At 46.3% G+C, this 16,195-nt stretch overlaps 1 protein-coding gene across 23 annotated transcripts in view; it reads left to right on the top strand.

The window, feature by feature from the left end:
- LOC106586786 (peripheral plasma membrane protein CASK) overlaps positions 1–16,195 on the top strand; it is a 236,097-nt gene that overhangs the window by 185,940 nt on the left and 33,962 nt on the right. For 11 of the 23 annotated variants that reach the window (XM_014174439.3, XM_014174430.3, XM_014174427.3 and 8 more), the window contains 6 exons: positions 4,265–4,345; positions 10,744–10,932; positions 11,312–11,390; positions 12,921–13,006; positions 13,450–13,518; positions 14,437–14,511. In XM_014174439.3, coding sequence (XP_014029914.1) covers positions 4,265–4,345; positions 10,744–10,932; positions 11,312–11,390; positions 12,921–13,006; positions 13,450–13,518; positions 14,437–14,511 — 579 coding nt within the window. Of the gene's footprint in view, positions 1–2,781; positions 2,830–4,264; positions 4,346–10,743; positions 10,933–11,311; positions 11,391–12,920; positions 13,007–13,449; positions 13,519–14,436; positions 14,512–16,195 lie in introns of all 23 variants that reach the window. The other 12 variants (XM_014174421.3, XM_014174419.3, XM_014174420.3 and 9 more) reach the window with 3 other exon arrangements.

The following is a 16,195-nucleotide window of genomic DNA, read 5'->3' as shown; positions in this document are numbered from 1 at the left end:
CACACACAAACGCACACACACACGCACACACACACTCACACACACACACACACACACACACACACACACACACACACACACACACACACCACACACACACACACACACACACACACACACACACACACACACACACACACACACACACAGCATATTTTCCAGATATTTGTTGCCTAGACTGTAGTGTTGAACAGTTTTGGCTTCCTTTATGCACCATTAGTACCAAACAGGCTTCACATACACTGGTACATGGTGTTTGCGTCTAGCTGGCTGAATTCACACACTCTCAATGAACGAACTAGGAGAGAGAGGGAGGGAGGGAGGGATGGGTATGGGTTAGACGGAGGGAGGAGGAAGGGAGGGAGGGAGGGATGGGTATGGGTTAGACGGAGGGAGGATGAAGGGAGGGAGGGAGGGAGGGAGGGATGGGTATGGGTTAGACGGAGGGAGGAGGGAGGGAGGGATGGGTATGGGTTAGACGGAGGGAGGAGGAAGGGAGGGAGGGATGGGTATGGGTTAGACGGAGGGAGGAGGAAGGGAGGGAGGGAGGGAGGGATGGGTATGGGTTAGACGGAGGGAGGGAGGGAGGGGTATGGGTTAGACGGAGGAGGGAGGGAGGGAGGGAGGGAGGGAGGGAGGGAGGGAGGGAGGGAGGGAGGGAGGGAGGGGGGGAGGGAGGGAGGGAGGGAGGGAGGGAGGGAGGGAGGGAGGGAGGGAGGGAGGGAGGGAGGGAGGGGTATGGGTTAGACGGAGGGAGGAGGAAGGGAGGGAGGGAGGGATGGGTATGGGTTAGACGGAGGGAGGAGGAAGGGAGGGAGGGAGGGATGGGTATGGGTTAGACGGAGGGAGGAGGAAGGGAGGGAGGGATGGGTATGGGTTAGACGGAGGGAGGGAGGGAGGGATGGGTATGGGTTAGACGGAGGGATTTGGGAGGGAGGGAGGGATGGGTATGGGTTAGACGGAGGGAGGGAGGGAGGGAGGGGAGGGAGGGAGGGAGGGAGGGAGGGAGGGAGGGAGGGAGGGAGGGAGGGAGGGAGGGAGGGAGGGAGGGAGGGAGGGAGGGAGGGAGGGAGGGAGGGAGGGAGGAGGAAGGGATGGGTATGGGTTAGACGGAGGGAGGAGGGAGGGAGGGAGGGAGGGGTATGGGTTAGACGGAGGGAGGGAGGGAGGGAGGGAGGGAGGGAGGGAGGGAGGGAGGAGGGAGGGAGGGAGGGAGGGAGGGAGGGAGGGAGGGAGGGAGGGAGGGAGGGAGGGAGGGAGGGAGGGAGGGAGGGATGGGTATGGGTTAGACGGGGGGAGGGAGGGAGGGGTATGGGTTAGACGGAGGGAGGAGGAAGGGAGGGAGGGATGGGTATGGGTTAGACGGAGGGAGGAGGAAGGGAGGGAGGGATGGGTATGGGTTAGACGGAGGGAGGAGGAAGGGAGGGAGGGATGGGTATGGGTTAGACGGAGGGAGGAGGAAGGGAGGGAGGGATGGGTATGGGTTAGACGGAGGGAGGAGGAAGGAGGGAGGGATGGGGTCTGGGTTAGACGGAGGGAGGAGGAAGGGAGGGACCTTAATTGAAAATGACTAATAAAATGACTAATAGAAAAGTCACCTATTTTTATTTGTATTTATTTATTTAACCTTTATTTAACTAGACAAGTCAATTAAGAACAAATTCTTATTTACAATGACGGCACCTAGTAAAATACTACTTGAGTAAAAGTCTAAAAGTATTCGGTTTTAAATATACTTAAGTATCAAAAGTCCATGTAAAAGTATACATCATTTCAAATTCCTTATATTAAGCAAACCAGACGGCACCATTTTCTTTTTTTAAATATTTATGGATAGCCAGGGTCACACTCCCAACACTCAGACATAATTTACAAACAAAGCATTTGTGTTTAGTGTGTCCGCCAGATCAGGCAATAGGGATGACCAGGGATTTTCTCTTTAAGTTTGTGAATTGGACAATTTTCCTGTCCTGTTAAGCATTCAAAATGTAACGAGTACTTTTGGGTGTCAGGGAAAATGTATGAAGTAAAAAGTACATTATTTTCTTTAGAAATGTATTGAAGTAAAAGTAAAAGTGGCAAAATATAAATACTAAGTACAGATACCCCAAAAAACGACTTAAGTAGTACTTTAAAGTATTTTTACTTAAGTACACCACTGGGAGTTTGTATGGCATTGGATTATAGGTGTGTGTGTGTGTGTGTGTGTGTGTGTGTGTGTGTGTGTGTGTGTGTGTGTGTGTGTGTGTGTGTTGTGTGTGTGTGTGTGTGTGTGTGTGTGTGTGTGTGTGTGTGTGTGTGTGTGTGTGGTGTGCGTGCGTGTGTGTGTGTGTCTGTTTTTTTGTTGCCTACTTCCTCTAGCAGTGTCCTCATTTTCTTTCTGAGTTCTGATCTGAGTGTCTTTCTAGTCAATGTTAGACACAATGATCCAGTATTTCACCACAGAACGAAATCTCCTTTATTTCTTGCCACCAGTGACTTAAAGGGACTTCCTCTGTGATACTCTGCTTGACTTTCTGCTGCTGATCCTCAGTGGCGATACTAAAATAATTTCAAAAATTAATACTAGCACTTTTTATATTTGACCCTGGTCCTAAACCTATAGACACTAACCTTTCCCCCCGACGCCGTCATCTTAGACTTTTTCAACTTTACCCCCCTGACCCTCTTGACAACCCCTGGCCTTTGACCCCATGACCCCTGACTCTTCCTATGAGGACCAAGGACATCCTCAGAGGTCACGTGTAACTGTCCTCCCTGTGTCCTCCTCCTGGTCTAAAGAGCTCCATCCAAGACGAAGCAAGTTCCGCTTTGAAACACCTGGAATATGTAAGCCCTGAGACGCCTTTCACAACACACACACAGACACACACACACACACACACACAAATAAAACAAAGAAAAACGAGTTGGTTTTATTTTAAAGCAATTTTGTATTTGACAGGAGACTGGGAGTAGCGTAGAGCTGTCTGTGACGATGCATACATTAGGCTGTAGCTTGACCCATGTAAGCTGTAGCTCAGTAGCACGTGTGTGAGTCTATTGTGGAGTCTGTAGTGTGGCTGTGAGTGTATCCTCTCTAAAATAGGTCGTAAATTGTTGTGTAGGTCAAGTTTGTGATCCGTTCCGTTTTCAACTCAGAAAGTGAAATTGAACGTCCTGATTGATCAGAGGCAATGGATACAACAATAGCAAACACACAGATTGATCCATAGCGATGTCACCTGGTCTCACCACTCATTTACATTTTTACATTTGAGTAATTTAGCAGTTGCTCTTATCCAGAGAGACTTACAGGTGCTATTAGGGTTAAAGCAAAATTCCACCAAAAAACTATCTTTTGGTATTTATTCCATTAGTCCACTGTTGACATAGTCCCAAAATGTTTTGCTTGATGGCAATCAAGTTTTCAAGATATGTAACTTTCAAAATACAGAAATCATCCCTGTATGATGCATTTTTCATCATATGACACAAACGCAACAAGATATGTGACTTTCAAAATACAGAAATCATCCCTGTATGATGTGTTTTTCATCATATGACACAAAACGCAAAATCATATGATGGAAAATGCATCATACGGGTATGATTTATGTATTTTAAAAGTTAAATATCTTGAAAACTTGATTGCCGACAAGCAAAATATTTTTGGGACTTTGTCAACAATGGACTAATGAAACAAATACCAAAATCTCATTTTTGGGTGGACTTTCCCTTTAAGTGCCTTGCTTAAGGGCACATTGACATATTTTTTTACATAGTCAGCTCAGGGATTTGAACCAGTGACCTTTTGGTTATTGGCCCAGTGCTCTTAACTGCTAAGCTACCTGCTGCCCATCTGCCACAGACACACTCACACACACACTCCAAATCGCAAACACCTTTACGTGCCAGGACTCTCCATCTCTCAATTCAGCAGGCAGGTGTGACACAACAGGACCTGACTCCAAATCAGGTCACTCCGAGAGGCCAGAGGGCATGAACAAGCCCCGAAGAGGAATCTTATTGGTTAAGAGAAGCCATGAGGAGGGACCTTATGGGATGAATATTTCAAAATGCAATTTGTACTGGTTTACGTGGTTCTAAAGGGAGGGGGGGTTAGGAAGTGTGAGAGGGTATTACTGTATGTGTGTATACTCAGACCAGAGGTTGATGTACTCCTCAGTGTGTGTTTGGGACAGGCATTAAGCAGGACTACTCTACTACTTTACAGAAAGGCCATGTGACCTGTGCCCTGTGCTTTTGTGCTTCCACCTTACAGGTACTGGAAGAGATCTCTTGTTACCCAGACAACCACGACGCCAAGGAGCTCAGACGGATACTGACCCAGCCGCACTTTATGGTGAGTGAAAGCACACACATACACACACACCTCGACTTGGCTGTGTTTAGGCGTCATGACTGAAGCTATAGCAGAGACAGAGACAGACAGAGAGGGGGCCAGATAGAAGGAGAGAGACAGATAGGTAAGGACAGAGACAGAAAGAGAGGGGGCAGATAGATGGAGAGAGACAGAGGTAAGGAGAGAGACAGAAAGAGAGTGAAACATCAGTGAGAGAGCGAGAGAGAGAGAGAGAGAGAAACCGGGGAACAGAAGAGAGAGGAAGACTCCAAAGGGAGGTGTTGTGATCAGGAGAAAAACACAGGTATGGGTGCTTTAATAGCTGTTCATCTCATCACATCAATCAGTTACTGTGTCTTATCCTCCTCTCTGATCAATGAAGGGGTCAGTACTACGGAGGTGAGAGAGATGGGGGAGAGGAGGAGAGGGAGGAGTTGTCCTCTTATCACTGAGGCATAATTAATCACACACCTCAGGATGGAGAGAGCGAGAGAGAGAGAGAGAGAGAGACTCGGTCTAAACATCAGCACCACAGGTATCTTCCACAAAGCTGTAAACGATCTGAGAAACAAGGCAAGAAGGGCCTTCTATGCAGTCAAAAGGAACATACAATTCGACATACCAATTAGGATCTGGCTAAAAATACTTGAATCAGTTATAGAACCCATTGCCCTTTATGGTTGTGAGGTCTGTGGTCCGCTCACCAACCAAGAATTCACAAAATGGGACAAACACCAAATTGAGACTCTGTATGCAGAATTCTGCAAAAATATCCTCCGTATACAACGTAAAACACCAAATAATGCATGCAGAGCAGAATTAGGCCGATACCCGCTAATTATCAAAATCCAGAAAAGAGCCGTTAAATTCTACAACCACCTAAAAGGAAGCGATTCCCAAACCTTCCATAACAAAGCCATCACCTACAGAAAGATGAACCAGGAGAAGAGTCCCCTAAGCAAGCTGGTCCTGGGGCTCTGTTCACAAACACAAACAGACCCCACAGAGCCCCAGGACAGCAACACAATTAGACTCAGCCAAATCATGAGAAAACAGTTGATCAAAATATTATTGGTTTTTAAATTCTTTGTGGGTCTGTGTAATCTGAGGGAAGTATGTGTCTCTAATATGGTCATACATTTGGCAGGAGGTTAGGAAGTGCAGCTCAGTTTCCACATCATCTTGTGGGCAGTGTGCACATAGCCTGTCTTCTCTTGAGAGCCAGGTCTGCCTACGGCAGCCTTTTTCAATAGCAATACTCACTGAGTCTGTACATAGTCGAAACCTTCCTTAATTTTGGGTCAGTCACAGTGGTCAGGTATTCTGCCACTGTGTACTCTCTGTTTAGGGCCACTCTATCAGCAGGATAGAACAGCAGCCTCTGGTAAGACACGGGGCGGGGGCATATGAATATACGTAAACAACAGCTGGTGCACGATATTTAAGGAAGTCTTTTCTACCTCAGGCGAGGTTTTGCTCACCTGAGATAGAGTATCTCATGATAAGCTGTAGACCACACTATCTACCTAGAGAGTTTTCATCTGTATTTTTTTGTTGCTGTCTACATACCACCACAGACCGATGCTGGCACTAAAACCACACTCAATGAGCTGTATACTACCATAAGTAAACAGAAAAACGCTCATCCAGAGGCGGCGCTTCTAGTGGCCAGGGACTTTAATGCAGGGAAACTTAAATCAGTTTTACCAAATTTCTATCAGCATGTTAAATGTGCAACCAGAAAGAAAAACATTCAAGACCACATTTACTCCACACGCACAGAGACGTGTACAAAGCTCTCCCTCGCCCTCCATTTGGCAAATCTGACCATAATTCTAATCTCCTGATTCTTGCTTACAAGCAAAAATTAAAGCAAGAAGAACCAGTGACTCTGTCTATAATAAAAGTGGTCAGTTGAAGCAGATGCTTAACTACTGGACAGTTTTGCTATCACAGACTGGAATATGTTACGGGATTCCTCCGATGGCATTGAGGAGTACACCACATCAGTCACTGGCTTTATCAATAAGTGCATCGAGGACGTTGTCCCCATAGTGGCTGTACGTACATACCTCAACCAGAAGCCATGGATTACAGGCAACATTCGCACTGAGCTTAAGGGTAGAGCTTCCGCTTTAAAGGAGTGGAACTCTAACCCGGAAGCTTATAAGAAATCCCGCTATGCCCTCCGACAAACCATCAAACAGGAAAAGCGACTAAGATCGAATCGTACTACACCGGCTCCAACGCTCGTCGGATGTGGCAGGACTTGCAAACTATTACAGACTACAAAGGAAAGCACAGCCGAGAGCTGCCCAGTGACACGAGTCTACCAGATTAGGGAAATAACTTCTATGCTTGCTTCGAGTCAAGTAACACTGAAACATGCATGAGAGCATCAGCTGTTCCGGACGACTGTGTGATCACTCTCTCAGCAGCCGATGTGAGTAAGACCTTTAAATAGGTCAACATTCACAAGGCCGCAGGGCCAGACGGATTAGCAGGACGTGTACTCCGAGCATGCGCTGACCAACTGGCAATTATCTTCACTGACATTTTCAACCTCTCCCTGTCTGTAATACCAAAATGTTTCAAGCAGACCACCATAGTCCCTGTGCCCAAGAACACTAAGGTAATCTGCCTAAATGACTACCGACCCGTAGCACTCACGTCTGTAGCCATAAAATGCTTTGAAAGGCTGGTCATGGCTCACATGATCACCATTATCCAAGAAACCCTAAACCCACTCCAATTTGTGTACCGCACCAACAGATCCACAGATGATGCAATCTCTATTGCACTCCACACTGCCCTTTCACACCTGGACAAAAGGAACACCTACATGGAAATGCTATTCATTGACTACAGCTCAGCGTTCAACACAATAGTGCCCTCCAAACTCATCACTAAGCTAAGGACCCTGGGACGAAACACCACCCCCAGGTGGTAAGGGTAGGTAACAACACATCCGCCACGCTGATCCTCAACATGGGGGCCCCTCAGGGGTGCGTGCTCAGTCCCCTCCTGTACTCCCTGTTCACTCATGACTGCACGGCCAGGCATGACTCCAACACCATCATTAAGTTTGCTGATGACACAATAGTGGTAGGCCTGATCACCGACAACGATGAGACAGCCTATAGGGAGGAGGTCAGAGACCTGACCATGTTGTGCAAGGACAACAACATCTCCCTCAACGTGATCAAGACAAAGGAGATGATTGTGGGCTACAAGAAAAGGAGGACCGAGCACACCCCCATTCTCATCGACGAGGCTGTAGTTGAGAGCTTCAAGTTCCTTGGTGTCCACATCACCAACAAACTAGCATGGTCCAAGCACACCAAGACAGTCGTAAAGAGGGGACGAAAAAACCTATTCCCCCTCAGGAGACTGAAAAGATTTGGCATGGGTCCTCAGATCCTCAAAAGGTTTTACAGCTGCACCATCGAGAGCATCCTGACCGGTTGCATCACTGCCTGGTATGGCAACTGCTCGGCCTCCGACCGCAAGGCACTACAGAGGGTAGTGAGTACGGCCCAGTACATCACCGGGGCCAAGCTTCCTGCCATCCAGGACCTCTATACCAGGCGGTGTCAGAGGAAAGCCTGAAAGATTTACTCCAGCCGCCCTAGTCATAGACTGTTCTCTCTGCTACCGCACGGCAAGCGGTACCGGAGCGCCAAGTCTAGGTCCAAGAGGCTTCTAAACAGCTTCTACCCCCAAGCCATAAGACTCCTGAACAGCTAATCAAATGGCTACCCAGACTATTTGCATTGCCCCCCCCCCCCCCTCCCCCGCATATAGCGAAATTGTGTGTACTTAACGTTACACATGCACTTATGAATGTAGCCCCCCCTCCTTTGTACGCTGCTGCTACTGTCTGTTATCATCTATGCATAGTCACTTTAATAACTCTACCTACATGTACATATTACCTCAATTACCTCGACTCCGGTGCCCCCGCACATTGACTCTGTACCGGTACCCCCTGTATATTGCCCCGCTATTGTTATGTACTGCTGCTCTTTAATTATTTGTTATTCTTATCTCTTACTTTTTTTAGGTCTTTTCTTAAAACTGCATTGTTGGTTAAGGGCTTGTAAGTAAGCATTTCACTGTAAGGTCTACACCTGTTGTATTTGGTGCATGTGACAAATACAATTTGATTTGATTTGAAATAGTATTCTAGTTTGCTCTGTTTTTTATGTTAAATATTTCCAACATGTCAAGTAATTATCTTTTGTTTTCTCATGATTTGGTTGGGTCTGTTTGTGTTTGTGAACAGAGCCCCTGGACAGCAACACAATTAGACCCAACCAAATCATGAGAAAACAAAATGAGAATTACTTGACACACTGGAAAGAATTAACCAAAAAACAGAGCCTTGCTATTGAGAAAGGCTGCCGTAGACAGACCTGGCTCTCAAGAGAAGACAGGCTATGTGCACACTGCCCACAAAATGATGTGGAAACTGAGCTTCACTTCCTAACCTCCTGCCAAATGTATGACCATATTAGAGACACATATTTCCCTCAGATTACACAGACCCACAAAGAATTTAAAAATAAATCATATTTTGATAAACTCCCATATCTATTGGGTGAAATACGACAGTGTGCCATCACAGCAGCAATATTTGTGACCTGTTGCCACAAGAGAAGGGAAAACAGTGAAGAACAAACACCATAGTAAATACAAACCATATTTATGTTTATTTATTTTCCCTTTTGTACTTTAAATATTTGCCCATTGTTAGACATAATATGACATTTTAAGTTTGAAATGTTTACTGTAAAGTTTTATTGTTAATTTCACTTTTGTTTATTATCTATTTCACTTGCTTTGGCAATGTAAACATATGTTTCCCATACCAATAAAGCCCTTAACTTGAAATTGAATTGAGAGAGAGAGAGTTGGGGCCTAGCAATACAGACTGTACTGTGAAGGGAGAGAGAGTGGTGGGTTTTGGAAAGAGGGAGAGATTGTGAGTGAAATGGATTGGTCAGTGAGTCGTGTAGATCTGGCCTGGAGCCTAGCTCTACACGGTCTGACAAAAATGGAGGGAGGGAAAGAGGGAGGAGAGAGATGGAGAGAAGGAAGAAAGAGGTGGGGGGAACGGAGAGGCAGAGGTGGTGATACGAGGGAGGCAGGCACCATTAGGTACAAGCTGCCACATCCCTAGACACACACAGACAGGGGCATGTGTGTCCCCAGCCTGCCACTACTCTCTTATGAGCACGTTACAGAAGGCCCAGCTTTCTCCCTCGTCCACCACTCACTCTACTAGCTACTGAAACTGGTGAGGACCTAACGTTCTAATTCTGTAACTGTAGAATTCAATTTTTGGTCAACTTTACTCTGGACCAGATATTCCAGAACTCTGGGGTTGACTTCAGAATGCTTTTGTTTGGGAATTCCAGTTCCACAGATGTTTTCCCTCTTGTATCATCTTGCACCCAAAATAAGTACAGGAGTGTGTCTAGCTTTTAAAGTTCCTGTTGTAGTATAGCGTAGTTGGCTGAAGGTGTCATCATTTTCTGGTAAAACCTGAACCCTGCCTAATATAAGGTAATGTTGTGTCCATAGCAGTGTTCAACTGAAGGTAGCAGGCACTTTGTTACTGTGCTGAAATCACCTCAGACCAGGTTGTTAAGATAAAGTTAGTGGTGGACTGTCACTTTAAAGCCTCTCTGTCTGGGGGTAGTTCACTTCAAACCCATGATCTTGCTCTCATTAGGGGTCTCAAGACTCACACTCACACACCTTCTGCACTCCTGTGTGTGTGTGCGTGTGCGTGTGCGTGTGTGTGTGCGCGCGCGTGCGTGCGTGCGTGCGCTCCCTCCCTGTGGGGATGTAGTTTAATGAGCGTCAGAGAGGCTGCCGCTACCTTCATGTCTCACTCTCTGATCTCCTTCTCCTTCTGTGTGTGCGCGTGTGCGTGTGTATGTGTGTGCGTGCATGTTTGTGTGGGTTAGTGTGTGTGTGTGTGTGTGTGTGGAGTATGTGTGTGTATGTTTGAACTCTCAGTAAGTGTGTGGGATGACTGTGTGCGTTATTAAAAGACTGTGACAGTAGTCTTTGTTGTGGTTTTATTACTGCATGCCTCCACTCTGTCATCGAGTAAAGTAAAGCTGGTTGTCTTTGGGTAGTGCCATCAGTAGACACACCAAAGCACCAAAGCTGAAAGAGAGAGAGAAAGAGAGCGAGAAAGAAAGAGAGACAGAGAGAGAAAGAGAAAGAAAGAGAAAGAGAGAGAGAGAGAGAGATGTGTTATAGTGAGTATAGTACTTGATGTGTGTCTAGGTCAGCCTTGCTGTAGACCCTTGATGGCGATTTATCTCCCTCTCTCTGTTTCTCTCCTCTCACTCACTCCCCTCATCTCCCAATACCCCTTCCAGGCCTTGCTCCAGACCCATGACGTGGTGGCCCATGAGGTGTACAGTGATGAGGCTTTGAGGGTGACCCCCCCGCCCACCTCACCCTACCTAAACGGAGAATCTCCCGAGAGCACCAACGGAGACATGGACCTGGAGAACGTGACGAGAGTACGCCTGGTTCAGTTCCAGAAGAACACTGATGAACCTATGGTACGACACACACACACACACACACACACACACACACACACACACACACATGCACATACACATTCACAGACACACACACACACACGCACATTCACAGACACACACATGCACACACACATGCACATTCACAGACACACACACACACACACACAGCACATACACAGACACACGTACACATGCACAGGTTATATGACATGACGCACACAAACAGGTTCTGCCATTGCAAGCATAAACACTGCCAGTATTTATTATCACACATGGCCCACAAGCAGTCATACACACTCCGTTCTTTTCTCCCTATTCTTCCCTTCAGCCTGGCACCTCAGTCTCTGACCCTAAGCTTGACCTTTAACCCCTGACCCCTGTCCTCTCTCTCCAGGGCATCACGCTGAAGATGAACAATCTGAACCACTGTATCGTAGCCAGGATAATGCATGGAGGAATGATCCACAGACAAGGTAGCCAGCCATCTCATTCTATTACATTAACAGATATTATCATTATTACTGGTCAACAGACTATTAAACATTAATACTAGTCAACAGACTATTATACATTAATACTAGTCAACAGACTATTATACATTATTACTGGTCAACAGACTATTATACATTAATACTAGTCAACAGACTATTAAACATTATTACTGGTCAATAAACTAGACTATTAAACATTATTACTGGTCAATAGACTAGACTATTAAACATTATTACTGGTCAATAGACTAGACTATTAAACATTATTACTGGTCAATAGACTAGACTATTATACATTATTACTGGTCAATAGACTAGACTATTATACATTATTACTGGTCAATAGACTAGACTATTAAACATTATTACTGGTCAACAGACTATTAAACATTATTACTGGTCAATAGACTAGACTATTATACATTATTACTGGTCAACAGACTATTAAACATTATTACTGGTCAACAGATTATTATGGTCAACTTCATGACAGTGTCTGTAGATTGTTCCAGGACATCTTTATGACAGGGTCTGTAGATTGTTCCAGGACATCTTTATGACAGTGTCTGTAGATTGTTCCAGGACATCTTTATGACAGGGTCTGTAGATTGTTCCAGGACATCTTTATGACAGTGTCTGTAGATTGTTCAAGGACATCTTTATGACAGTGTCTGTAGATTGTTCCAGGACATCTTTATGACAGGGTCTGTAGATTGTTCCAGGACATCTTTATGACAGTGTCTGTAGATTGTTCCAGGACATCTTTATGACAGGGTCTGTAGATTGTTCCAGGACATCTTTATGACAGGGTCTGTAGATTGTTCCAGGACATCTTTATGACAGGGTCTGTAGATTGTTCCAGGACATCTTTATGACAGTGTCTGTAGATTGTTCCAGGACATCTTTATGACAGTGTCTGTAGATTGTTCCACGACATCTTTATGACAGGGTCTGTAGATTGTTCCAGGACATCTTTATGACAGGGTCTGTAGATTGTTCCAGGACATCTTTATGACAGGGTCTGTAGATTGTTCCAGGACATCTTTATGACAGTGTCTGTAGATTGTTCCAGGACATCTTTATGACAGGGTCTGTAGATTGTTCCAGGACATCTTTATGACAGTGTCTGTAGATTGTTCCAGGACATCTTTATGACAGTGTCTGTAGATTGTTCCAGGACATCTTTATGACAGTGTCTGTAGATTGTTCCAGGACATCTTTATGACAGGGTCTGTAGATTGTTCCAGGACATCTTTATGACAGGGTCTGTAGATTGTTCCAGGACATCTTTATGACAGTGTCTGTAGATTGTTCCAGGACATCTTTATGACAGTGTCTGTAGATTGTTCCAGGACATCTTTATGACAGGGTCTGTAGATTGTTCCAGGACATCTTTATGACAGTGTCTGTAGATTGTTCCAGGACATCTTTATGACAGGGTCTGTAGATTGTTCCAGGACATCTTTATGACAGTGTCTGTAGTGTAATGACTGTCTGTCGTGTGTTTTGTAGGAACGCTGCATGTAGGAGATGAGATCAGAGAGATCAACAGCATCAGTGTAGCCAACCAGACAGTAGAGCAACTACAGAGGATGCTGGTGAGTGGACTTTGTGTGTTTGTGTGTTTGTGTGTGTGTGTGTGTGTGTGTGTGTGTGTGTGTGTGTGTGTGTGTGTGTGTGTGAGTGCTTGTGTAATGACCGACGCTGGAGTCGAGAAGCAGGTACGGGGAGTTGACACTTAATTAGGAACAGTAAAAGAGCAAGACAGGAACAGCGTCAGCACACGGATACACAACGACAAACAACAATCAATGCAGCAGCGGGGAACAGAGATGGGGAACTGACAAATATAGGGGAGGTAATAAACAGATGATTGAGTCCAGGTGACTCCAATAATACACTGATGTGGGTGATGGGGAAAGGCAGGAGTGAGTAATGCTGGGGAGCCTGGCTCCTTCGAGCGCCAGGGAGGGAGAGCAGGTGTGACAGCTTGTGTAGTTGTGTATTTAAATGCTGAGTGTGTGTGTTTATGTGTCCACAGAAAGAGATGCGAGGCAGCATCACCTTTAAGATAGTGCCAAGCTACCGGACACAAGGATCTTCCTGTGAGGTAACGCACCGCCCTTTCCCTCTCCCCCCTCCCTTCTCTCCTGGCGACCCATCCTGTTGACGTTGGGGATGTTTAAACTTCTGACCCTTTGACTAACCAACCGCCTGCCTGGTGGCTGAATGTGTGTGTGTGCGTGTGTGAACTTTTCCCTCGGGTGGAGTTCTGTGTGTTCTGCTGTGTTCTGCTCGGGGCTGGGTCAGACACACTGCACACCAATTTCACAACTAAGATACCGGAACGCCCCGCACCCTACCCTGACCTCTGTCCCCTGTAACCTGTAACTGTGATCTGGCACCAACCACACACAGATCCCCAGTCTGGCCAGTCAGTCACACAGAGACCAGAATGTAGTTGTGCTATCTAATGATTAGCCTCACAGCTAACGTTCTAGCCTGACCTTGATGAGCCAGTCTTTGTGAGCCTACTGCCCCTCTGTGGCGAGATGGAGATGTGCAGGGATCATTGTTATTATGATTAGTAAGTAAGATAGTTATGTTGATTTGATTTGATTTGATTGCACACCTTATGAGTTCATTGAAGACGGTCATTTTTATGGAGTGTGAAATGTGTTTTTCTTTGTATTGGTGAACAAGTAGATAGTCGATAGAGTGTGTGTGTGTGTGTGTGTGTGTGTGTGTGTGTGTGTGTGTGTGTGTGTGTGTGTGTGTGTGTGTGTGTGTGTGTGTGTGTGTCTGTGTGTGTGTGTGTGTGTGTGTGTGTGTGTGTGTGTGTGTGTGTGTGTGTGTGTGTGTGTGGGTGTGTGTGTGTGTGTGTGTGTGTGTGTGTGTGTGTGTGTGTGTGTGTGTGTGTGTGTGTGTGTGTGTGTGTTGAGTGTGTGTGTGTGTGTGTGTGTGTGTGTTGAGTGTGTGTGCGTGCGTGCGTGTTGAGTGTGTGTCTGACCTATGCGTCTTGTTACAGAGAGAGTCCCCCTCCAACACCAGGCAATCCCCAGCCAATGGCACTGGCCACTCCAGTGTTAACAGTTTTATCTTGGTAAGGACCCCCACCCCCCACCTCAGCCCCTGAAACCAAACCAAACACCATAACTGCCCCCTTCTCCCCTAAGTCGACCAACACAGACCTTTGACTCAGTTGTTGTTTGTTATTATAATATATTTTTCCAGTTTGATGAAACCCCCTCTCCAACATGTATTTTTGTTTCCTTTTTCAGTTGTATATCACATTAAGTTATGATACTGGTACAGAGAATGTCACTCCTCACCCTCATGGCTAGCTGTTCAGACCAGCCTTCAACCTTTAACCTCCAGACAAATTTCCGATATCTCCGTTTACAAATTGGTGTGCTGTAAAATGCTCCCATGTGCTGTAAAGTGCTGCCATGTGTTGTAAAAATGCTGTGCCTTTCTGCTGACACCTTCAGTACACAAAAGAACTGGGAATCCTCACACAGTCACACACAAAGCTCTGGCCCTATGCAGCTCAGTTCCTATACAGCTCTGATCCTATACAACTATGTTCCTATTCAACTCTGTTCCTATTCAACTCTGTTCCTATATACACTGCTCAAAAAATAAAGGGAACACTAAAATAACACATCCTAGATCTGAATGAATGAAATAATCTTATTAAATACTTTTTTCTTAACATAGTTGAATGTGCTGACAACAAAATCACACAAAAATAATCAATGGAAATCCAATTTATCAACCCATGGAGGTCTGGATTTGGAGTCACACTCAAAATTAAAGTGGAAAACCACACTACAGGCTGATCCAACTTTGATGTAATGTCCTTAAAACAAGTCAAAATGAGGCTCAGTAGTGTGTGTGGCCTCCATGTGCCTGTATGACCTCCATACAACGCCTGGGCATGCTCCTGATGAGGTGGCGGATGGTCTCCTGAGGGATCTCCTCCCAGACCTGGACTAAAGCATCCGCCAACTCCTGGACAGTCTGTGGTGCAATGTGGCGTTTGTGGATGGAGCGAGACATGATGTCCCAGATGTGCTCAATTGGATTCAGGTCTGGGGAACGGGCGGGCCAGTCCATAGCATCAATGCCTTCCTCTTGCAGGAACTGCTGACACACTCCAGCCACATGAGGTCTAGCATTGTCTTGCATTAGGAGGAACCCAGGGCCAACCGCACCAGCATATGGTCTCACAAAGGGTCTGAGGATCTCATCTCGGTACCTAATGGCAGTCAGGCTACCTCTGGCGAGCACATGGAGGGCTGTGCGGCCTCCCAAAGAAATGCCACCCCACACCATGACTGACCCACCGCCAAACCGGTCATGCTGGAGGAAGTTGCAGGCAACAGAACGTTCTCCACGGCGTCTCCAGACTGTCACATGTGCTCAGTGTGAACCTGCTTTCATCTGTGAAGAGCACAGGGCGCCAGTGGCGAATTTGCCAATCTTGGTGTTCTCTGGCAAATGCCAAACGTCTTGCACGGTGTTGGGCTGTAAGCCCAACCCCCACCTGTGGACGTTGGGCCCTCATATCACCCTCATGGAGTCTCTTTCTGACCGTTTGAGCAGACACATGCACATTTGTGGCCTGCTGGAGGTCATTTTGCAGGGCTCTGGCAGTGCTCCTCCTGCTCCTCTTTGCACAAAGGCAGAGGTAGCGGTCCTGCTGCTGGGTTGTTGCCCTCCTACGGTCTCCTCCACGTCTCCTGATGTACTGGCCTGTCTCCTGGTAACGCCTCCATGCTCTG

Source organism: Salmo salar, chromosome 25 (genome assembly GCF_965601325.2).
Source record: "Salmo salar chromosome 25, fSalSal1, whole genome shotgun sequence".
Classification (NCBI taxonomy): domain Eukaryota; kingdom Metazoa; phylum Chordata; class Actinopteri; order Salmoniformes; family Salmonidae; genus Salmo; species Salmo salar.
The sequence above is the reverse complement of the archived record's forward strand: the minus strand, read 5'-3'. Positions and strand labels throughout refer to the sequence as shown.